This window comes from Leuresthes tenuis, unplaced genomic scaffold (genome assembly GCF_036924035.1).
Source record: "Leuresthes tenuis unplaced genomic scaffold, fLeuTen1.0.hap1 SCAF_13, whole genome shotgun sequence".
In the NCBI taxonomy this organism is placed as follows: Eukaryota; Metazoa; Chordata; class Actinopteri; order Atheriniformes; family Atherinopsidae; genus Leuresthes; species Leuresthes tenuis.
Window position 1 is genome coordinate 9,833,029 of NW_027325367.1, and position 24,761 is coordinate 9,857,789.

At 41.8% G+C, this 24,761-nt stretch overlaps 3 protein-coding genes across 4 annotated transcripts; all 3 read left to right on the top strand.

The window, feature by feature from the left end:
- The first annotated feature begins 1,467 nt into the window (after nt 1-1,467).
- prdm1c (PR domain containing 1c, with ZNF domain) lies at nt 1,468-9,825 on the top strand. The gene is made up of 7 exons (XM_072362202.1): nt 1,468-1,646; nt 3,230-3,487; nt 4,904-5,023; nt 6,022-6,274; nt 7,695-8,713; nt 8,823-8,951; nt 9,108-9,825. The coding sequence occupies exons 1-7, from the start codon at nt 1,620-1,622 to the stop codon at nt 9,663-9,665; spliced, it is 2,364 nt and encodes a 787-aa protein (XP_072218303.1). The 5' UTR covers nt 1,468-1,619; the 3' UTR covers nt 9,666-9,825.
- Nucleotides 9,826-11,091: 1,266 nt separating this feature from the next.
- Nucleotides 11,092-17,077, top strand: xkr5a (XK related 5a). Its single transcript, XM_072362704.1, has 7 exons — nt 11,092-11,313; nt 12,350-12,533; nt 12,710-12,894; nt 13,020-13,232; nt 13,547-13,716; nt 13,940-14,051; nt 14,523-17,077. Exons 1-7 carry the CDS (start codon nt 11,178-11,180, stop codon nt 15,467-15,469), a joined length of 1,947 nt encoding a protein of 648 aa, XP_072218805.1. The 5' UTR covers nt 11,092-11,177; the 3' UTR covers nt 15,470-17,077.
- A 1,274-nt stretch (nt 17,078-18,351) lies between these two features.
- Nucleotides 18,352-24,618, top strand: tram2 (translocation associated membrane protein 2). Of its 2 annotated transcripts, none has more exons than XM_072361749.1 (11): nt 18,352-18,570; nt 20,781-20,844; nt 21,113-21,222; nt 21,505-21,657; nt 21,766-21,824; nt 22,278-22,362; nt 22,549-22,619; nt 22,875-22,979; nt 23,059-23,202; nt 23,634-23,791; nt 23,869-24,618. In XM_072361749.1, exons 1-11 carry the CDS (start codon nt 18,451-18,453, stop codon nt 23,943-23,945), a joined length of 1,146 nt encoding a protein of 381 aa, XP_072217850.1. In that variant the 5' UTR covers nt 18,352-18,450; the 3' UTR covers nt 23,946-24,618. The 2 variants fall into 2 exon arrangements, with proteins under 2 accessions (XP_072217850.1, XP_072217851.1); XM_072361750.1 differs by having other exon boundaries at nt 18,353-18,570; nt 21,541-21,657; nt 23,869-24,615.
- Nucleotides 24,619-24,761: the final 143 nt, after the last annotated feature.

The following is a 24,761-nucleotide window of genomic DNA, read 5'->3' on the forward strand; positions in this document are numbered from 1 at the left end:
CACCCACACACAACCAAAGAGCAGTCTCTGCTCAAGGGCCTTTGAACAACTCAGACTAAAAGTCCATGTTGTCATTATGTGAATTACTCACACAACAACTCTGAGTAATAGATGGAGGGAGGATAAGGCCCAGATAGAGGTATTAGAGAGGAAGAGGAGGAGGTGGAGGGGATAGTTGAATAGAAGGTGATGAATGAGATGACTGAAGGCAACGACACAGCGAAAGAGAAGAAGATTTTAAAATTACATGGTGGCTCATGTCAGCAGTCATAATTAGTATCTTGGTCAGGTGTGGTGAGTGGGACAGGAAGCATAAAAGGAAGGCCAAAACGCCACAAATACCAAGGAGAATCTATGAGGAACAGAGTCCACCTGATACATATATATATATATAACAGTGCAATATGAACATCCCAAAAGTGGAAAAAGTGAATGAGAATAATGTATATAATGAAGGCACTCGTGACTGGAAATGAGCTCACTGATGGTGAGTTTATCATAGTGAGGCACATGTCAAGCACATAAATCACATGACTGAAAATGCAAACAATTGGCAGCCTGCCAAATCAAACATTGCTTACATAGAAAAGAACAAGGAAAGAGAAGACTGGGAGGCAAAAACCAGCTACAGATTAATACACAGAACTGATCGGAGTTTCGACACATTCTGCCACTCACCTCTGCTGCACAGAAACACGTCTGGAAACTTGCAACATCTTGTACTTTGCAGGTTAAAAATCTAAGTACAGTGATTCTCAAAGATGAAATACATAATATGGACAATACCAGAGTTAGCATAAGCACAATAAAGGCTTAATCCAATAGTGATTTATTTGACTTAGTTTAGAATTGATCTAACCTGTGGAAGAAAGATGGAAATGGCACAAAATCACAGCAAAAGATTATAATTTCTTTCATATAAACCCTAAATTATAAGGGTATCCCTCTGACAATAATTCAAAGTGTATCCTCTTGTAATACTCTTATGGTTCCACAAAACAAAAATGGTTGTTTTTTTTTGTCCTCTATTTTGTAAGTAAAAGAGAGAATAGTTTTACACAAAATAATTTTCTCTTTTGCCCTCCAAAAGTTCAGAGTCAGTAACTGTATGAGTCAAACGTCTAACACTTGGAGTGGAAATATTTCAGCTTGCAGCTAGATCTGGTGAAGATTTTAATATTCAATTAATGTATTACTCTTCACTTGGAGTAATACATTTTCATTTCAAGTTTGAAAAACTGATATCCAAACATATCACAGGTATGCCTTTTTTTGTGCTCAGACAGAGAGGGCATCTGTCAGAAAATGAAGATGCATCTGTGTGATCCGGACATAGCTGTGTGACAGCCTGCACACCCCCCTAGGAGAAAGCCTCTCGCCCCAGGGCAAGAGAATGACAAGGAGGGGGAGGGAGCACGAGAGGAAAGGGAGTGTATCTCTCACACGCTCAGACCTACACACCTTCCCTCCTCCACACAGAAGTGTTCAGTTGCGCAGTCAGTTACACTTGGGTACACAAGATACTGAGGTTGGGTGAGAGACAGCGGAGAAGAGACAGAGAACAGCCACCGGTTGCTCATTGACACTCAAGCTAAAGGAGGGCACAGACAGCCTGCCCTATGTGTGGCTCCTCTCAAGGCTTCACAGTAAGTGTGCAACATCCATCTGAATTAAATAACCAGCTAAATATTCTGAATTGTTAACACTAAAGAATTTATAGTTTTCTTTTTTGATCTTATTCCTCAATATCTTCTCTGCATTATATGAGACTATCCTTCAGGGAGTAATCTCAGACTATAGAAAAAGTGTGCTTTCTAGAGTCAGTCTCTTACATGCTTGCCTGTAAGGCACAGCTGTGCACGTTTGACTCATGTCTTGATTTTCGGAGCATATTTTTCTGCTGTGTCACTAGGTTCAGTGGTTTCAGAATGAGCTGTCACACTTGTGACAGTCATTTCGAGTCAGCTGTGGCGACGCACTTCAGAGAAAAATAGTGTGAAATGTCATCCGTAAATCTCATCTCTCTGCACTTTCATTAGCATTACTTTTTTTCTCCTAGATACTAAGTTGTCATAATTTGATACTGGAGCCTGTGTGCTATTGTGGTAGATATACACTAGTTGGCTGATTTTCTTTTAAAGTCATCTGATTAACTGTCTCCTAATTGAACATCAAACTCTAAAATACAATTTTGGCTTACAATTAAAAGTAAATACATACTGAATTTATGCATTATTTGGGAATACTGTTCTTTACAAGTTTTTCATTTAACTTGTCTTTATTTAGGATTTAACATTGGAGTTGAGTTTAATCTCTTACCATCAGGGACTTATGTTCCCTGATGGTATGATTGCTTACTAAATATTACCAAGCACAGAGCTTATCAATCACTATCTCAGTAGCAAACAGATGAGTCTCATAAAGAGGAAGCTATGTGCATTGTATTTTAGTCTCAAGCAGGCCATCTTCTTTTCACTCTTCTCTGTTTCTTTATTTTAACCTATCAGTCAAGGGACTCTGCTTTTGTCAGGCTGAGCTATGCAAGAACAATCTCTTTGAACAGGGAGGGAAAGACGCAATAGACAGAAAGAGAAAGATAGTTCAAACCTGGCTGTGAGCCAAGTCTCAGTCAGTTCGAAGGAAGTCTGGTTGATTCACTGCGAGTGCTTGTTTCCTTGTAAAAGTGGTCCTGCTCTGGGGCTGACGTGCAAAGAAACCTCCCTTACAGCTTCGGGTTGTGATTGGGAGAGTCACAGGATGTATGAGACAGTGGGGCCAATGGGCCAGTGAGCATGTTGGTTACGCTTTGAAGTTTGTTTGTCCGGTAGTGGCTGCTGATGGGAAAGTTAGACTCTTCATGTCCAACTTGCCACTGTCTCCACTACAATAAGTCTAACTTCACACTCTGGGACCTAATTTTAGTTCCATTGAAAACTTGACTTCCTTTAGCTCCACAGCTGTTGTTTGTCTTCAGTCAGTACTGTCTTCCCTTAAATTGTGGCATGAAAAAATGTTAAATTAAAATGTGTCATTACCAATAGCTACTAAATTGCTGTGGATGCTGATGTGTTAGGCTGAAGACACCTGTGTTGCCAAAAGAATCTTGTTATCTGTGGTAAAGACATCTCTGTCAGCTGTGTCACTCCATAACTAGCATGTTTTTTATGACATGGAGTGGCAAATGCTTAACAGCATATTTCCCTACTTTATGGTCTATTCTGTTCTGTAGGCCTCCACCTCTGAATGCAGCACAACCATGTTAACTTCAGAGAAGTCTCCACAAAGAATAGGAGTCATCAGTACAGGAATGTCAGGGACACAGGATGTAGATATGACATCATGGAGCGAGGCGGACTTTGAGGAGAAGTACACTTACATCGTGAAAGATCAGAATGTGGAAGAAGAGTCGGAAAACCGTGGCAAGACGCGAGCTGAGAGATCGTTACCCAGAAACCTTGCCCTGAAACACCGTCACAACTCAACAGAGGTAAACGAGACTCACCTCTCATACTTGGTGCTCTAAGTCCATTCTTTTGTAAAAACCAACATGATGCAGTGAAATCACAAAATGAAAAATATCAAAGCACATGTGAAGTTGTTTATGTTTTTGACCGCCAACTCCTTGCGTCACGCCAACATCCTTTCATCCTCTCATCTATCCTTGGGCGGGAAGTACTTGACATGTTGTCTAATTTGAGCCTTTCCTCTCTGTTATGTGTGCATTGATTCAAAGACAGAGACAGAGACAATAGCCAAGCCCCTCAGCACGCAGCTTAGCAGCTATCTTAGATTCCTATCCCTTTGTTCCAACAGAAAATTACACCATTAAAAAAAAGTTGAGGTTTCATGACATCGATAACATAAATACTCTTTCCAATATGAGATAGAAGTACTATTGAAGATTAACCCACAGGTTATGGAAAACAGTTCATGAAAAGGAAACAAAAGATTAAGATGGTCTTTAGATAAAGGCTGTCATTGAGGTGTGAATACAGGAAGTAGCCCTGGTGTCTGCAGGTAAATACCTGTGTTACAACTTTAACCTTTGAAGACAATGAGTTTGGAGTCTGGCTGACACTAAAGAGCTGGATTTGTTAATGTAATCTGGGACACATGGGCACCTCAAATTAAGCCAACAGACAAAGCTATAAAAAGCAAGGGCCAAACTAGCTGAATAAACTAAAGTCAAATTGTTCGGCTAAGCATATAGCAGCTAATATAAACAATTCCAGCATTGCTCTGAGATAAACAAGTATATACATTGCCATTGCTTTAGGGCTTTTGCTTTTTGAACATTGAGCAAAAGGTGCTGTTAACTGGTTGGGGTGTGACCATGACACATTATCCACTCACCTTCAGCCCTCAGCCTTAAGAAAGAGGAGTGAGTTTCGCACCTCTAGGTAACAGAACAAGAGTAATGATGAAATTTTAATCTGGTAGAGAAACTAAAGATAACTCAGGGGACAAGTTTATGAAATATTCAGCATGTGAAAGAAAGAAAACATTCTATCACAGCGTTGAAAACTTATAATTCTCTCTGTGGAAATAAAGCGAATAATGAAGTGTTATTGGATGGAATTCTATGTGTGAAAAACTAGAAAAAAATGTGAAAGATTTGCCACAAAAGCCAGAGTAATACTATGATCATGAAGGCAAACAGCTTCATAGCTTATTTGCTATTCTTCTCATTCACTCTCAACGGAGAGTTTTCCAGGAAATTGACACAATTCGTTTAGTTAATCACAAAGAAGCATGCTGGAGGATGGAAGTTCAGATAAGGCCGACTATATTCCCAAGAATTGTATCCCTCTAATTATGTGATTCAACTCAGAGTGCTTGCTCAGACCTCCAATTTGTGAAGTAGTCTGTTGTTTGATGTTTCTGTGTCCTCCCTGCTGAACAGGTGCTTGGTGTGATCAGTAAGGAGCTGATTCCCAAGGGAACGCGTTTTGGCCCCTTCGTCGGGGAAAGCTACACCAATGAAACCCTGCTGAAAGATGCTAACAGGAAGTACCGTTGGAGGGTAAGTGAAGAATACACGAGACTCTGGATTTGTATACTTGCATGTGAAATGCAAGAGTGTGTGTTTCAAAACTGTAGACATCCTGCCTCTCCTGCTGGAGACACTGCTGTAGCAATGGTGTGGCACAGGTTAGCAGTTGTGGTCAGTGACTGACATCCTGTTAAAGTAGTCTCTGTTCGCCAATGCTTGAGTATTGCCTAATGCTGCTTGACTGGATGGGTTGAAATGTGTGTGTGTGTGCTGCATAAGTAAAGTTTTTTATTTTTTGCCAGCTCTGTACACCGCTGTCTGAGGTCACACACACACACACACACAGCTGTTTGGTTTCAGTGACGCAGCAGTTATCCTCGCTCTCCGCTTCTCTCAACAGTGGTATCACTGCCAGTAAATACACTCTCCACATGTTCGCACTTCTCCAGACTCACAAACTCTCACACTGACTAAGCAAGGAAGTGGCTTTAAGTCTGAGAACTGTGATGTTACAAATCAGCAGTATCGGGGCATCTTCCATTACACTCATGCTCCCGTGTAACTCTGCAGTTTACTGTCATCAGTCTTGAAATCATGCAACCCCAACCAAACCATGCAACAGCCATAACACAGACTATCTGTTAGCTGTGACTCAGGCAACAGGACAGCTTCAAAGCTTCTGACAGCATTAAAAGATAGGAGAAGGCAACTCCAAATAACTGAGAGTAGCAGTGGGCAGGATACCCGGGAAGGACTTACCTCCACTGAGACAACTGACTGTTAACTCTTCCACTGATACCTACAATACTACCATCCAGTCATACAAAGAAATTCTTATTCAATGTTACTTTCGTAACTCTTGATGACTTGCACAATATGAATACCCACGGTACCAATTTCAGCTGAAAGAATATACATTTTTACCATAAGGGCTATGGGAAACTATGACATCATAGTTTCAGACGAAGTTCATGTCACCATTAACTGAATGATCTTTTATCTCATAATGGTTTTCTCACATGCTACAGGTCTTCTCGCGGGGGCACTTATACCACATCATCGATGGTTGCAATGAGCAGCAGAGCAACTGGATGCGTTACGTCAACCAAGCGTGTGCTGCTGAGGAGCAGAACCTGGTCGCATGCCAGAATGGCTTGGACATCTTCTTCTACACTATTACACCACTGCGGCCAGGCCAGGAGCTTCTGGTGTGGTACTGCTCTGAATTCGCCCAGCGCTGTAATTTACCTCCACTGGGCAAACTAACTGTTAACAAAAATGGTAAGTGTGAGTGTAATATGCACAACTTACTGTCACTGATGATAAAGGAAAGATGGTTTTTGACATATGTGGTTTGGACTGTCAGTGGGAAAGCTCCCTGTCAAAGCATCAACCGACAGACACACTCTTTGTGTGGTTGTTTAAGAAGTTTCTCAGCCACACCCACACTTTCTTTGTTAAAACAGAGCACAAAAGAGGATGGTGAAGTCCTGAAAGCAGAGAGGGGCTAACCACAGGTGCAGTCACAGTACCAGTGTAAGATGAGATCAATTTAAGGATTTTAGGCAGTGTTTCAGCTTTCATTTTCATAAACATCGTCGACTGCTCATTCTCATATAAAACATTTGACTTTCAATCACATGGAGAGCTACTAGATAGACACCATGCACACAGTAAAATACTCATTTGCACGCACACACACACACACACTGGTAGCTGCTGGAGGTGCTGACTGGATTCTGGCACAACTCCACTTATTTGTTTGGCTCTTAAAGAGGAAGAGAGGTAGGAAGCGCCCCAGTGACTACTTGAACTTCCTGACAAGGTGACCCACTGACAGATTGATATCTCACTGAGTGTTGGTTGTTTGTTCACTGAGAGCTGGGGGAGGAGAAGGGGGTGACTAACAGGGGAGTGAACCAAAGATAAGAATTGTTCTGTTGTACGTGAATTGATGTTAACTGTGTCCCAAAGTAGATGAAATGCACATGCATACCTTTACATTTTATCATCCTTTGTCCATTTGAGTCCTTTTGAGTAGTCTGGCTTTTCCAGAAAAGCAGAAACTCTATGACATCCTGGGTATAAACTTGCTTAAATGAGATACCAGTTTAGATCCAGATGTCATAAACTTAAAAATTAAAATTACATCAAATTTAGCAGAAACTTTGTATTGTTCATGGTTAATTTTTGACTCCATCAAGCATTCTTTAGGACAATTTATATATGGGTGAAATCTGTGGTTAATCAGTCACCTCAAGATGAAAACGTATTTCTTGTATCCTGTTTCCTGTGTATCCTGCTCTATTTCTGATAGAAAATACACTTAGAATTGACCATCCCTCTAATGTAGATAGCATACTGTATTCACTGACTAAGTACTATCTGTATCCTGATCTGACCCCCATTGTTTCTCTACTGGTATCCGCTGTCATAGAGTTCAAGGGTTCGAGAGACACAGTCACTTGAGAGAAATACACTTCTGATTTTTTAGAATAAACCCTTTGATTGAACAAGAGTAGATCTTTTTTTAAAGTGAAAATGCACAATCATTCAAATCAGGAAAACAAAGGCATGATGTGTCATGGTTGAACTGTTTTTGTCACTCTGTGAACTAATGCTGCTGCATGATATTGCATGTCTAAATAAATAACTTGAACAGTCTCTGATGTAATATGTCTATTGTTTATTGGTCTAACAGATCAAAAACAGGCTGACAAGAACACCACGGCGAAACGAGGACACAGTGTCTCTGAGATCCTCCAAGATGAGCCCTCCAAGTCCCTGTCTACCCGTCACAGACCGCTGGACAATCCTTTGTCTCAGACTCATGTCTCAACAGTTTTTCCCTTGTGTCCCCGTGTCGTCTACCCAATCCAGCCCATCTCAGAGTCTATCAACAGCCACAGATATACCCCTCTGCCATCTTTGCCATCCTGCAGCCCTCCAACAGCCAAAAGGCCAGCACTAAGTGGCCCTATCCCCTCACATTTGCACTTCAGCTTTCAGCACAGTCAAACCCCTGTCAAATACAAACTTTACCAAGAGAACTCTGAGCCTGACCATGTTCACTCTGCTCTAAGGCACAGTCACTATGTACTGCCTCACTACTCACTTGGCTTTCTACCTCATTCATATCCATTCTACAATGATCAGCTGAAGCCTCACTTGAACCTGTCATCGAATTTCTTGCCTTTTGACAGCTATGCACATCTCTTACATCCTTTGGCAGGTGGTTGCAATAACTTGACACTTGCACCATCTGAATCCAAACAAGACTTCATCCATTCACCAACCAGTGAGCACAAAGACAGCAAGGATCCTGTATCCCAAAAGAAAAACTACCTCAGGAACCCCTCAAATTACCTCAAACATTTGAAACACTCTGCTCGCAGCACTGTTCACACAGAGCTTGCTATACCTGCCAAAGCCAGTGCCTCACCCATCGGCACAAAACTCCGTGAAGCAGTCCCCTCTCTTGCACCTGGGGCATGCTCACCGCCAGTGGGCATGGCAGCCTCATCGAATTGCCTTCCTTCTAAACCTACCTCTGCCACTCAGAGCAATACTGAGGATGCAATGGACCTCAGGAGGACGAAGCGAGAAGGGCAGCTCATTGGGTACAAAACTTTGTCTTATCCTCTCACCAGACAGAATGGAAAGATCCGGTATGAGTGCAACATCTGTGGAAAGGTCTTTGGGCAGCTGTCCAACCTCAAGGTTAGCAGTTCATCATCACATTAAAGCAGGGTGAAGGAAATGGCAGCTAGGTGCTTTATAATGTGACAGGAGTGTGGTTTACTAAGTTGTACTAATATACTGTTCTCAGGTCCACCTGCGAGTGCACAGTGGTGAGCGTCCCTTTAAGTGTCAGACCTGCAACAAAAACTTCACTCAGCTGGCACACCTCCAGAAACACTACCTGGTTCACACAGGAGAGAAGCCTCACGAGTGCAAGGTAAGTCTACAGCTTACAAAAAATTGCTTTATATTTTGAATCTGTATCTTAGCAAAAAGAGCAGAAAACCACATTTGGAAGTTTTTACACAGAGCAAAAGATTGGGGAAAAGAACTAAATCATACAGATATTATCCTCTGCTCTATGTTGAAACAGGTGTGCAATAAGCATTTTAGCAGTACAAGCAACTTGAAGACCCACCAGCGGCTACACTCAGGTGAGCGGCCTTACCAATGCAAGCTCTGTCCAGCCCGGTTTACTCAGTTCATCCACCTAAAACTCCACAAACGCCTGCACACTGGTGAGCGACCCCATCGCTGTCCTTGTTGCCCCTGTGCTTATCTTCACCACTGCAGCCTGCAGGTGCACCTCCAAGGCTTCTGCCCTCTGTCCCCGTCAGCCTCCCGCAGACTTTCGCCAGAGGAGCTGCAGCGTGTGAATGCTGAGATAGAGAGGTTTGACATGAGTGAGGCTGCAGAGCAGCTTGAATTCATGGCTGAAGAGGCTGAGGTGGACAAGGGGAATGTTACTGACCTGATTCAGAAGATTGAGACTCATGTCTCAGACCACCAGGATGGTGCCAGAGGGGAGAGTAAGCTGAGCATCTACAGATCACCAAAGGAGTGTTTTGGTACTCAGCAGCATCATGACAATCCTATATGTCTGAATCCAACAAGCATCAAGCTGAAGTCAGGCTGCAGTTCAGAGATTTAAGACTGCCTGCTAAGCCAACCAAATAATCCTTACAGGTCAACTCAGCAGCTGTCTGTCACTGCCCTATTTGAAGTAAAGCCTTATCTAAATCATGGATTGGCTGACCTATACTCTACAGGGACTCTAACTCATGACGAGTCAAGACTTTGCCAGCAGTGCCTAGAAAATTTGACTTTATTGATATTACGTCTACATTTTTGTTAATTTATTCCATTGCAAATCTTAATCTGAAAAGTATAAAAACACAGAGATGTGATATTATCTGCTATTTGCTTTGTATCTCTGGATTATCTTGATGGAACAACAATTAAACATGTGATTATGCATAAAAGTTTTACCTCGTTTGTGGTTTCCTTGTGTGAGACTGAGTGTTCTTGTTTGCGTACATGTTCGTATTAAGTCACCCCATGAAAGTGACAATGACTGAACAAGTGTGATTGTGTATAGTGTGTATGGGCTAAGCTCTGAAGTGACGACACAAAGGAAACCTCAATTGTTCGTGCATGGCATACATACTCGCCTTTGTGTGAGTATACTCTGCTGATGTGGGGAGTTGGTGAAGCAGATAAACATCCTGTTATGAGTCTTGGGATATCCATCGCTGGTAAGTATCAGCACTTCACCCTGTGAAAAAATAAATAAAGAAATAAAACTAAATAAAAACATCCCAGATGAATATCATCTTCACTATCAGAAAGCTTCTGATGCTAAGTTTGTCCGCTCTTCCATATTTTAGAGTTTCGATGCTAATCAGGTGGTTAGCATATCACCCACAACAGATGAATCTGCAACATGATGATATAAAAAGAGCATCAGAGGGAGGCTTTTAAAAGATATCATCTACAAAACAATATATCTAAAAGACACACACACACACACGCATAAATACATGTATGTGTTAATGCTTCACAGGCCGCACAATACCATCCCAATTCATTGTGGCAGAAGGATGGGTATAAGCACTGTGACTTTCTGAGCAGTATCCTTCAGTATTACTGTCATTACAACCTGAACGGGTGTCAGGTGGCAGAAGGTTCAAAGTGGCCACCCAATGACACTACAGAACATGCTTCATCAATGTTGATGATACAGTGCAGATCAGGTCACACAGAGCTTACCAGCTGCTGTTGAGAGCCTATTCTATGTAGGATAAGATATCATAGAGGAATGGCCAAACAGATAATAAAACGTGACCTGTAACATATGTGAATGGGAGGAAATTAGTAAGGGGGATATTCAGTCTGTTAAAATGCAGTTAATTTTTATATAGCTCAAATCAAATAAACAATTTGATGATCAAGCCAGAGGAGGCGAGGGAAGGTGACCTCTGGACCGCCACATTAAGCGGACCGTCAGCAGCGGATGCCCCTTTAAAACGTCCACTGACGTCATATATTTTGACAGGGGGGCAGGGAGCGGGAGAAGAAGAAGAAGAAGGGAACGGATGTACCCGAGGTGAAGGATGCCCAGGATAATGTCACTGGTGCATTTTCGCTTCCACATATCCGCAACATGATAAACGCTGCTGCTGGAGCGGTCGCTCGCAGGATGCCGTCGGCAGCCCGGCGGAGCGGCTGCTGGATCGCGTGGTGCCAGGCGGTCCTGCTTGGCGTGTCGGCGCTGGTTATCGTGGCCGAACGGAGCGCTCGTAAGTGGGCATAGAATTCCACGCGCTAACGGGATGTTGGCTTGCTGGTGTACGTCCTTGAAACCGAATTTCGTGTTAAAATAGTTAGGAGGAAGGTGTGGTTTCTCTGGGAGATTTAATCTACAACGAATACAAAACGCTGTTGCTCGGTGCTTTGTGCTGGAGCTCTGCCAGCCGCAGCCGTGGCTCAGGTAGAATCACAATTGAAACCACGATGCTGTTACTCAGCCATTAATAGACATCTGGGAAACCTGGCTGGCTTTTGTAAATGCATAGCATTTACCTGGTCAAACTGTGGCCCCAAGACCTCCGGGGGGGTTATTCACCAGGGTCACATTACCATAAGGTATTGAATTTAATCATTGACCGTAATTAGTTATAAAATAATAAAAGACTAACTGTCATTCATACCTTTATGGTTGAATCTGACTTGACTGATTTGCTAAAAAAAAAGACACGTTTAAAATCAATATTAGAGTATTATTAGCACTGACTGTTGTTATTAATAATGCACATCTGGAGGCAGTGTTGAAAACACAGAGCAGCACAGTGCGTCTCCCTGAAGAACGGATCAATGGAGCAAGGTCAGGATTTCAGAGAGATGAATGCATGTGTACAAAGTGTGACTTTGTCTTCAGCAGGTATGCCATTCCTTGAAGATAAAAATACAGTACTGCTGCTTGGACTCAACACAGTTATTTAATTGCTGCATTAGTCTCAAGTCAAATGTAAAAAAATAGATATCTGAAGGTTGTGTGAAAGCCAGGGGTCAGAAGTTGATCTGTTGAGATTGGATAATCTAATTAGAATGGTCGCTTACATTAAAACAAATAGTCACTAAAGGAAGATTTTTGTGCTTTTCAATTTTTGAAAGACTCTGCTGGCCTCTGACAATGTCAACGTATCCTCAGATCTGTGATCTGTGCATGATAACTTCATGATAACTCAGACTATACTGACTATTCTGTGTTTTTGACATCGAAATAGTTCAACCAATTTGCATCTGTGTCTCTCTTTCCCGTGTGCATGCGTTAAGTGATCTACTGTATAGGGTTTTACCTTTGGAACGAGGAGACGCAGTGGGCGGGCCTCACACTTGGCCTCTTCCTTCCAGGGACAGCAGTTCAACTGCTAAGTGTGAAATGGTACTACGACGATGGAGACGACAGGCGATGCTACCTCTCTGTCATACACATACTGCACCTGGGCATTTTCAAAAGGTAAGATCTTCGTTACTTCAGATAGATTCATTTTCATATACATTAGGGTTTAATTTCATGGAGATAGACTGACTAAGAATCTTGTGTGACATGTTTTCTCATTATTCTGTCACTGAAACCCTTTCGAGAAGGTTAACACTGCCCTGGTATTTGGCTATGTCTCCCTCCTCTGGCAGGTTGTGGGACAGCATGAGGTCTGTGTTGCGCTCGCAGGGCTCGGTTGCTGAACTCGGAGCGGCTGTCATGCAGCAGGCAGATGCTGCTGCCCTTTGGCTGCTGGAGGCCCTTGTCCTCACGCTGCCCCAGAGCCTGCTGCAGGCATATGTCGTGGTGTCCACTGATGTTGGCATCATGTCACCAGGTAAACGTATCTTTAAGTAGATCAATGGCTCTTTATGATGTTTGGGATGCGTTGGTTGTTGTAAACAGTGCATGGATAGGATATAAAGTGCATTTTCAAATGCTTTGCTTCTGTTTTACCCTCAGTGGCCTATTGCTGTGGCTTATGTGTGCTGTCTGTTTCCTGGGCCCTGGTGCTGTACAGCCGAGCCTGCTGTCTGATACGACCGGGCCACTTGGCAATGCCTCCAGCAGCCTTGCTGTGCCAGCTGGTGTGGAGGGCAGGCATGCTGGGCGCCAGGGTGACCTGCCTCATGTTCTTTGCCAGGGTTTTCAACTGGTGGGTCTGTGGAGTAGCAGGTGAGCACTGAGAAGCAAGGTCCTTCTGGGTTTTTGTGCTCTGTTAACAAATTCTTGCCGAATTGCAACACATCTCACTTATACGAATGAACGCGCACAAAACAGAGATTCCGATGTTCCTCGTTACTTTCAATTTATAACTTTGAAAATTAAAATTTTCATGTTAAATTATATCAGAGGTTATGTAATTATCCCTAGAGACCTGAAGTATGTCCTCTTCATCCAGTTTTCAGTTGCTCCTCTGCATCAAATTTCATACATGGTATATGCATCCTCTATTGCACCTTGTAGTCTATTTTTGTGTTGACCTCCAGGTTTTCACTGGCTCACGGCCTCCTTCTGGCTGGTATCACAGCAACCAGACATCTGCACTGGTCCCTGGTGTTGGCGCGCCTTTAATGGCATCCTGGGGCTCGTCCACGTCTTCCTCTTCCTCAACGTCAAGGATGGACCCTCACGCTTCCGCATGGCTAGTTTCTATGCCGTAAGATATTAAAATAAAGTTTCCTTCCCTCAGATTGCTTTTGTTCTCAGAGTATGTCCTTATACGCCACGTACAGCTTTGCCTCATTAGCCCACACTGATGGCAGCAGGCAAACACAGATACAAATAGTTTGCTGTGTCATCCTCACCTCTTTGTCCTCAGCTCACAGTGACGTAAAGCTGTCTGCAGATGACTGATGGTGTGACCTTCTCTCCTCTTTCAGTTCATGCTAGTAGAGAACGCCACTCTGCTGCTGGCCGCCTCTGACTTCCTGAGTGAAGCATCATGGGACAATATGACTCTTCCCACCACTGTGCTGTGCAGCTTTCTCCTTGGTGAGTCATTAAGTATCTGCATTGGGGGGGGGGAAACCAGTCTGATACTTATTTGGTTGACATGAAATTGTCTCATGGTTTCTGTCATATCTCTAGTGAAAACTAATTAGTAAAACAACACATCTGTGACTAATGGAATTACAAAATTGTTAATGACCTTTAAGTGCTCCCAGTGAAGCAAAAACCATTAACATAACTGATGTTGTGCAAGTGATCTTTACAAAGAGGTTCCACAGCTTTATGTATAAACATTGATTGTAAAAGTCTGTAAAAACTGTACTAATAATAGGATGTAATCCTGGGGAAATAATAGAAGCAATCATTTTCAGTTGTACTTGCTGTGTTTGTGTGTGAAGGACAATGTTCTTTGCTGCAGCCCATCACTGTGATGTGGACCACATGGATGCATTACTGCTTGTGGAAAGTAAAGCATTTCCAGAGAACTAACATACATTTTTTTTTCTTATCCAGGTGCCATCTCTCTGGTTCTTTACTACCGGTTCCTCCATCCTAAGTCTACAGAGATCTCCCAGGGTACCAGCCGCCACCACATGAGCAGCACATGCATAGAACAGGGGGAGTCCTCTTTCTCTCTCGGCGACAAAAGTCTGCCAGCTCCTTCTCTTCAAAACCACGGCAGCTTCTCCCTCTCGGGTGTGGCTGGTTCTCTGCTGGAGCACCCAGGAATCTGTGGAGGCCGACCTAACAGCTCCTGTCCTTGCTACCACCACCACTGGTTCTTGATCCGCTTGGCCCTTAAAACAGGAGATCTCAGTAAAATCAACAGGGCCTATGGGGCTGGGGGAGCAGCTGCCATATTGGACATGGAGGAGTACAATCAAGGGTATAAAAGTAATGAGGGTATGACTATTACAGCTGGAGGCAGCTGTGAGGGTGTCTCCACCTCTGAGTCCCAGGAGAGGGGCCTGGCACCCCTCTCAGACTGCAAAGACGAGTTCCAGAGCGTGAGTGAACCCACTTCGACTGAGCAGCCTGAAGAAGAAGATGACAGTCTGGAGATGGAGAGCCCGATGGAGTCCCCCGCATCGGATTTCAAACGCAGCTCGCCAGAGGGTAAGTCTGTGTTTGGGGACAGTCCAGAGCCATATTTCTGCCCTACAGAATCAAGTTCAACCTTATACTTCAGCGCTGATCCCCAGTCCCCCAGCAGTGCGAGTAACCCCCGTTTGGATCGGGACATTGGAGCTCTGGAACAGGGTGTTCGCCTCAGTTCCATCCCTAGTGATCCAGCCCTTCACAGAGATGTGCGGGGACTCATGGGCCGCGTCGGGCCACGCTACATTTCTACTCCTAAACTGGACTCTGGAGTGTTGGACTCTCCCTCCAGTGTCCCTCATCTCACAGGTCCAAGGAGGCAGCTAATAATGTCCCACAGAGACGAAGACGATAACTTCTAGCTTTCTTATGACATAATCAGGGGACAAGTTAATCGCAGCTTAATGGAGCGCACCAGCTTTAATATCTATTGTGTGTTGTGGGATGAAAACGCTGGCAGTTAAAGTTAACATAGTAGGGACAACAACTAATGTGACATGTACTCTTCCCAAACTGTTTCTCTGAAAGCATTGCTTTGCCCAAATGCTCAACACGTGGAGGGAAAACTCTCAGTCATGTTGCCATGTTGGACATCAAGAGGAAAATTAAAGAGCTAATTAGGCTGATGTATGGAGTTAAGACACAACTTCTACCTGGCATTTAACAAATATTTTTGCCACTTTTTTCTCCGTTGTGAATGTAACACTCAAGCATTATACTGTGCAACTAAAGGAACTCTGGTTCTGCTAGATTGTAATTACTTTAATAAGTTAGTGTGCATAATTTTAACTGATAAAGTATATAAGGAATATGCAGCTGATTCTTGATCTCAATAAACCGATTTTTGTACATGCTGAAACAGCCAGTTAGTGACCGTCATGACTGCGTTCTTGATTTAACGTGGACTGAAGGGTCTGACCTCTAAATCTGAACCATCTCAGTGTAAGCTGGAGCTTTTTGGCTTCCTCAAAAGCACAATTATCTTCCATATCATACGTCTGTTGCTGTGATGCTGTGAATTGTTTTAGATTCATTTGTTATTCTTCTTTGAATGGATGGATGAAAAGCACATCCCTTCTCCCCTCTGATGTTGATGAGCTGTATTTTTGTATGATGTTAACTGATGTTGCTTTGAGCAGGGCTAGTGTATCATCCTGGCAAAAGTGTTTGGTGTTTTAACTCTATTTACATGTTGAACATGTAACTGCTGAAGTATTTTTGGAACAACTATTACGTTGGAATAGAAACAATAACGTCTCAGGCAATGACTTAAAAAACAGAAGCTTTTGAACACCTTCTGTGAGACAAAACGAAAAGATGCTTATGAGATATTTGTGGTGACTTTTTTTTTATGTGCTCTCGATTGCTATTTCCAAGGGGCAAACGTTTGCTCATCACTGTTGTGACTCACAGGAACAAAGCAGTGACATGATGGCGAATATTCTCTTGAACCAAGGTGACTGCCTAATGTATATGACATTTTGAACTGTGAAGTTCAAGGCCACTGGTGGCTTTAAATAAGCAATAAACATCCTACGTGTTGGGATGACTGCAGTTAAGGAGTCGGTTTTATTTCTTTCATTTCAGTGAAAAGATTGCTCTACACACATAAAGCTCCCCTGTAATCATTTACATTGAAGCAGTCGTATGTCCAGTTATTCCTTTAAGTTCAAGTTTCAAGTTAGTTTATTTTGCTTAAATGAACGTACTAATTCTACACTAAATTAGCTTAATTGTAACTAAGAGTTCTGGAATAAAAAGTGTTACTTGAGTGAAATGATGTTGGTATAGTTGGATATTGCCTTGATAAATCACACAATTGTGTATTAATAAGTATCATTTGTCATGTTTTAACGTAAAAGCACTTATACTATTGTAACTAATGGAGAAGGAGTCTAAATGTTACATATGAGGCAGCAGTTAATGAATTCATCTGCTGATTCTTTTCTCAATAAATGATTTTTTTCTTTCTTTGCTTTATGTCAATTCCCATCTCACAAAGGGATCCCGTTGCTTGGTTTGTCCAACCAACGGTGCTATCAGTCTAAATAATCAAAACACTCAAAGGAAAAGAAGCTGGAGCAGTAAAATCTGAGTATTTTTATGTGAAAAGTGACTTAGAAGAATCATAGTAAAGATTTGTCTAATTAACCAAACATTTCTGCTCTACAATTCAATCAATGACAATGTAGTATATTGAAGTATATCACATTTTAGCCTACTTAAGTGTACTTGCAGACCAACGTTGACTTTTTTTTAGAATAACTACTTTTGAGTTAAGTATATTTTAGATGTAATTACATTGTAGAAGAGCAGAGTTTGAAGTGTATTTATTAGTTTTGTGAGCAAAAGATTAAAGTACACGTAGTATACTTGAGTAGATGGCTGTGTATGTAGTAATTTACATGCTTGATTAGAAAATATTGTTTATTTACTCTGTTTTACAAGTATACTAAAAATGTATTGCAAAAACTCCCACTAAATATTAATATGCCATTCATACATTCTTATTTTATCAAAGATACTTTTTGCACATTTCTGCCAGCGGCTATCACTTGTAGCTACTTACCAGCATACCTTGTTATTACTTCATGGATTGAAATACAAATGTAAAAAGTGCGCTTGAAAATACACTAAAACTTTAGGTGGTTAAAACATATATTGAAATCAATAAATGTACTTTCAATGTTGCGTTACAAAATCATTTTTAAAACCCAACGTTAAAAAGAAAAAAATTGAAATAAATACACTCTAGTAATTGATAAGATGCATTTGCTTTTTGGTATATTTCAATAAAGTGTATCATGGTACAATGTTTTGTGTGAAGTGTGACATTAGCATCATATATTTCAAGATAGTACATTTTTTATTAGTACACTGGCAATATAATATTGCAAATGTGAATATCTTTGTAATATAATTAAAACGTGTATATATGACAACATTTCATATTCTCTTTCCAACTTTTGGATGTGAAATTCTTCATCTGGAACCTGTAACTAAAGCTATCTGAAAAATGTAGAAAATGTAAAAGTGCACTTTCCTCTAAAATGTGGCGAAGTAGAAGCATAAGATATCAAAACACGTGGAAATGCCCGCACTCCTACTTTTGAACTGAAGTGCAGTGCTTGTGAAAAGGTGCTTAATTGTCTTCCACCGCCGGTAACGTCACGGCAGACTGAAGCTAAAATATTTTGTAAATGGCCTCAAAGAAGGTATTTATGGCGCTTGCCCTTTAAGACGACGCGCATGCGCAAGTCGCCGAGAAAGTTAACTCCTGAACTTCGTAGCCAGAAAAATTTCAGATTTTATAAAATCACAGGGAAAACTCCATTGAGTTGACATGGCATTTCGCCGGCGAAACAAGAGTTATCCCTTCTTCAGCCAGGAATTCCTCATTCAAAACCATGCCGACATCGTCTTCAGTTTGGTGATTTTCATTTTGATTGGATTGATGTTTGAGGTGAGATGAACTCTGATTCTTTTTTTCCTTCCTTCGTCTCACTCAGCTGTTTTAAGACTGCAAGTCTGCTGCTGGTGCACTGATGTGGCTTGAAATCCTATCCGTCCGACTTGATTTCAGCTCTGTAAAAATGTTTGTTTGTTTGACTGCAACTGAGTCGTGTTTGATCGTCATCACTTTCGAGGATATGGGGGCTTCTTGCTGCTGTTTTTTTTAGTTTTTTTTTTTTTACAAGTTTTTTTAACAATGAATGTTGCTCTGCTCACAAAGTAGCGACATTGATTTAAACTGTTCCACAATTATGCGCCTTAAAGCGGCAAGTTAGAAGGCACATTTTACACGTGTGTGTGTATATATATATATATTTACATATGTTCGGCGCCTTGCTCTTAAAATGTATGAATTTCTTAAAATGATGACTTTCTGAAACCCCCCCTTTGTCATTAACGTGCGGCCACTTATAAATACTTGGTTTAACTCCTTTTTTATTTTGTTGTTGTGTGTCTGTGTGCGTGTGTGAGGGTCAAGTTTTGCCTGCTCTACAATAAGTTGTTTCCAGAAGTCTTCTGCAACGTTTTAATACCAAACTTTGTCAGATACAGCAGCGAGCCAAAATTATACAGGAAGTGAAGCCTTCTTTGCTTTCAAATTAAAAGCGCGACAGTTACTTCGTACGAGTTATAGTACATGGCCGCATTTAAAATATCTTATATTGAAAGGCTTTAGCGGAAGTTATCTCACTTTTTGCCTTGAGCTTCATCCTATTAGTTAACTGCCACGTCTCAATCTTTGAGCAGCAGTTTCTGGCCGCTGTGGGTTCAGTTGCCCTTCAGACCGCTTTGACTTGGGGATATCTTACGACTGACATTTATTGGCGGGATTATTTAGACGTGTCATTCTCAAATCCTTTCGTGTACGTGCGCTAGAAGAGTCCTTGGCCACCCCCTGGGTATTTAAAGTTTCAATCCGGAACCCTGGTTGTGATCACACAGCTGGTCGAGCTGAAAATATGAAGGGGATTTCCTTCATTTTTGTTGTTTCGGGGGCAAAAAAGCGGAACAGCAGTCCTTTAGATACAAACGTGAATTTGAGAATTTGTTGAGAGACCACAGCCTGAGCGCACAGAGCAGAACTTGTGGCCTGACCCACAATGGTGTAAAATTGGTGCCTGGGGACCAACAGGTTCCCTCAAGGGATATTCTATATACATATCATTAATTTAAAAATGATACGCAGTCGAAATAGTCTACAACAATCTCTTGAATGAAGTAGTGTGCAATAATAATAAGCAAATCATTTTCTCAGTTTCTGCCCCTCACTTACTGCTTTAATCTCTACCCCCCCCCCCCCCCCCCAGAGATGATGTAGTTAGAATCTTTGAGGTTAATTCTGGTGTCTCTCTGTTCACTTTGTGTCTCTTTGCTCTTGCCTCCTTTCTCAAAGGTGTACAACAGTTTTCTGTCAGTTTCGAACAGTCTTATCGTTGAGTGTATCTCTTCCTCTTCTTTTTGCAGGCGTGTGCAGCCATTTAGTGTAAAATCAGAGCTCATTTTGAATGTCGAATTGTTGACTTAATTTCAGTTTGCTTAGAATTTGTGTCATTTGTCTCCCTGTCTGGTCACTTTGCATCTCCTTTTGTTTTTTCTCTTTCTGTATATCTTTTCTGTCTGTTTCTACCTTTACCTGCATCCTTGCAACATATTTTTGTGTTGTTTGGCTCCCTTTGTTGCCATTTGTAGTTATTTTTAGTATTTCTGCATCTCTTTAAGCTTGTTTTCTGCCTTTTTGTTGTTTGATTGTCTGTATGACAAGAGGTGTCCCAGGGGCCCGAACAGTCAGGGGCCCTGGCTAACTGTACCGTTTAGACCTGCTCAGTGATGATTGTTTCACTGTGAGTCATTTTGAGATTTTGCATGAAAATCCTGTTTTAGTTCAGTTATTGTAAGACAGTGGAATGGCCAGGTGCTTTATTTTGTTACATGTTGAAAAAGGCTCGTAGAGATGCTTGAAATGGAAAGATGAAAAAGCTTCTGTTACATCCTCCACATCCCACCTTCAATCAAACCACTTCAGGTCAGACAGGTTTCAGCAGCTCATCTTCTAAGAATGAAGTTCTTTTCACCATCTCTCTATCCCCCTCTAAAAAACTGTCACTTTTTGAAGTATCTCTTCGCCAAACTTGACAACAGTTTTCTCGTTTATTTTGTCAGGCAACAGCAAAGACGGCCATACTGTTCATTCAGCCTCAGTACAACATCACCACATTATCACCAGGTATGTGTTGCCAAATTGTATTTAAACACTGATTTCTTGTATTACATTACAGTATATGTTAATCCAGCAGGCAGATGCGTATTCATCTCTAACTTGGACTGTTAGCACACTGTTAGCTCACTTCCGCTGCTGCTGTTACCGAACATCGTGTCATTGTTTAACTTTCTCTGGATTGTGACTACAGAAACGGAATACGCTCCTCCAGGATGTTAAAACACATGCTTACAGTTTGTGCCCTGTGTGTTTTACCCCTCCTATGTGTGCTCAGAGGGAGAAGTGACAACGTATCACTATGGATGGAAGGACTGTGCAACCATCCTCTTCTATTTCTTCATCGCCATCATTCTCCACGCCGTAGTGCAGGAGTATCTGCTGGATGTAAGCACCTTTCTGTTGTCCTATTGCTCGTCTCACAGGGATCTGTAGTTTATTTTGAACAGATGGAATGAATGCAGAGTGTGATTAAAATGAAAATGAGGCTTTTTTTTTAATTGTTTTTTAAAAAACCTTAAACCTTTTTAAAAACCTGTCAATAAAACTGTATTATTGTATATTTTCCAAAATATTTCTCGAGATTTTGAATAAATACAATCAAATATAACCTTGTTACATGTCATATTTCCTTGAGTTAGAAATAAATGATACTATTCCTGGCTGCAGAATCTGTTGGCTCTCACACGATATGTCGTGTTGCAGAAAGTGAATCGACGTCTTCACCTCTCCAAGAGCAAGAATACCAAGTTTAATGAGTCGGGTCAGCTGTGCGTGTTTCACTTGGTGTCGAGTGTGTGGAGTTCCTACATCCTCCTAACAGTGAGTGAGAATTTACAGTGCATTCGAGTGACCACTTCCTAGTTAAAGAAAGGCCACATGTCGTATTGAAACATGAAAGCTTTAAAGCGTTTTAATTTCCTCACACAGGAAGGATACCTACTGCATCCCAGCAGCCTTTGGGAAAACTATCCTCATGCACAACTCAGGTATATCTTCATATATAGAACAGTGCACCAGGATTCTAACTACCTCTTATTGTCATGTTTTTTTTTTAATATTTAGCATTTAGTTTAATATTGTCTAAGATATAGAAATCAGCAAATACAAACCTGAGATGGCAGGTAATTTTTGCTTAACATTAACATCTTCGCTGTGTTTCACAGTGTTTGAGCTGCTGCAGGTGAGCGCTGGGGTTAGAGGTGGCACTAATTAGCATATTTTTAAGTCCAAGCTGAATTCTGAATGAAGCAAAGGTGCAGTTATATCAGCCGTGTTAATCAGCAGGCCCCTCGAGCTCCATCGTTGTGTAACACAGATTAAGACTTAGCTGGAGAAATCAGACAAAATGGCTAAGATAAGTTTGCACTGTTGAATGCACATTGCAGAGGCTTTTTCTTCCTTATCTTACTTTCGTGTCTGTCTGTGTGTTTGTGCTCTAGGTTTCAGGTGAAGTTTTTCTACCTCACTCAGCTGGCCTACTGGCTCCATGCCTTGCCGGAGCTCTACTTCCAGAAAGTACGCAAGGTCAGTAGGGAGGCCCTGGGAACTGGAGGAGTTCTGGAGTGCCACTAGATAAGCTCTGTTTACATTTCTGCTTTTGGGAGTCTTGTAAAAATTCTGTATATGCGTTACATAGGGATGGGAAAGATAAGAGGTCTTCAAGATTTAAGAATCTGGTGCTTTTCCAAATAAAGGCTCTTTGTTTTTCAGGAGGAGATTCCCCGTCAGCTCCAGTACATCTGCCTTTACCTGCTGCACATCTCCGCAGCCTATATGTTAAAGTAAGCATCTTGGAGATAACTTGCTGGTGCATTCAAATGTCTGTGAAGAAATATGCACAGAGTGAGATGAATGAAATGTAATGTAAAGATGTATTAAACAATTTCTTGGTCTTGAAATTGTCTGACGCAGCAGATTTTCCTGCATCACCTCACTTGGAGCATCATCTTTCTTTTACATATTATACTGGAGCTGCTGATGCAGATTTTCTTCAGTCCCCTAATCTGTCACCTTGTTCTGTCATCTATCATGTGCAGTTTGAGTCGTGTGGGTCTGGTACTCCTCTTCCTCCAGTACGTGTCAGAGCTGGGCTTCCACATTGCCAGACTTTTGTACTTTACTGATGAGACCCATCAGAAAATGTAAGTAATTTCACCCTTAGACACATGCGTGACGAACCTCCGTCCTCAGCTGACATGTTATGTTACCCTCCCGTTTCAGGTTTGACTTGTGGGCGGTGAGCTTTGTGTTTACCAGGATGGCCACACTCACCCTGATGTTCCTGTCTGTGGGGTTTGGTTTGGCTCGGGCTGAGAATCAGGGGCTGGACTTGGAGATGGGCAATTTCAACACCGTGCTGATAAGGTGAGGCCTGGACTGGTCATTGCCCACAGATCAGTTACCAACATCTGTGGGCAATGATTTCTATTTTCAGCGCTGCCATTACAGTTTACAGCCACTGTAATGACTTCTAGTTAAACTTTGTGCCCATTTTGCACATGTATTTCTCAGTGAAGGTTGCCAGGAACGACTTTTGATGTTGTTCGATTCCCACACAAAAGAATGAATCTATTATTATTAAATAATAAATATCAAAATGGCATATTTCAAAACCCAGCAAAGGTGGCTGCATCACAGCCACAATCTGTGCAAAATTAACTTTTAAAACGGTCCTTTCGTCTATATCCTTCAGACAGAACTTCAAATGCACAAGGACAGAAAGTGGTGTCATTAATGTGGCACATAATGTTGAACCCATTGTCTAAAACAAATCTTCTTGCCTTGGGCCCCTCCAGGATGACGGTTCTACTGCTGGTGTGTTTGACTCAATCTTGGCTACTCTGGAAGTTTATCCGCTTCCAACTGAGGCGCTGGAGGGAGTTCAGACACGAACAGGCTGTTCGCAAGAAGGCTGCCGCAAAGCAACCCCTACGGCCACTAAAGAGAGACTCACGTGAGTTTAAATACCTTTGCTTATCTCGCTTTCACTGACTGATAATCTGACTTCTCCCTCCTGTCTCTTCCCACTAGTTGGTCACCATGAAAACGGAGTTCTTAAAGCTGAGAATGGAGTCTCTCCTCGGACAAAGAAACTCAAATCCCCTTAGGATGGCACACTGACTGGCCTGAACCGTGGTCTTAGCCCTGGCTAAGGTTTCTCATCAGCACAACAGTGAAGCTGGCGGCCACCGGCCTCCAAGCTTCTGGCTGAGAACGTCCTGTGATGTCACAGGGACTCAGTTGCAACAGACTTAGGCTTGAATGCTGGAAAAATGAAATCCAAGGAAATACCTTGAGCCCAAAAGACATTTAATCTTCTCATTGTATCAGTATTTTTACATTTTTTTTCTATTCATCCACGCTGCCTGCGGTCCCGCCCTAAGGCACACCATTGTATGCAGAGCGATTTTTAAAAAGTGAAGTGAGCATGGTGTGCAGCGTATGTGTCCGTGTTGAATGTGTTGATGCATTTCCTCAAACATAAGTACTGTAACTGGTTGTAGTGTTGCAGCTCTTAATATTGAGCCGGCTTTGCTTGTTTTCCACTCTGGTCCACTGGGGCAGAAACGCGTTACTGATGATAAAGTATGACATGAGCTATATGGCAAACAAATTGTACAAATGTCACTGGTCACTTAACAAATTCTCATTAAGTGCATATGTTGGATATTACCGCATGCCATTCCATCTTTTTTTCCTAATGTTTTGTTAATTACTTTATTAAATGATACAGCTGTCTGAAACAAGTTGTGGAATTATCTGGTGTAACTGAGATGTTTTTCGACTTGTTTCTCTGTCAGAGATTTTTATTTATTTTTTTTAAAGAAGCATTACAAGTGTTAACACGATCAATAACACACTTGTGATTGAATTGAGCAGCAGCTCAACAAATGGTTGTGTCAACTTCTATCTGCACGTAGCTG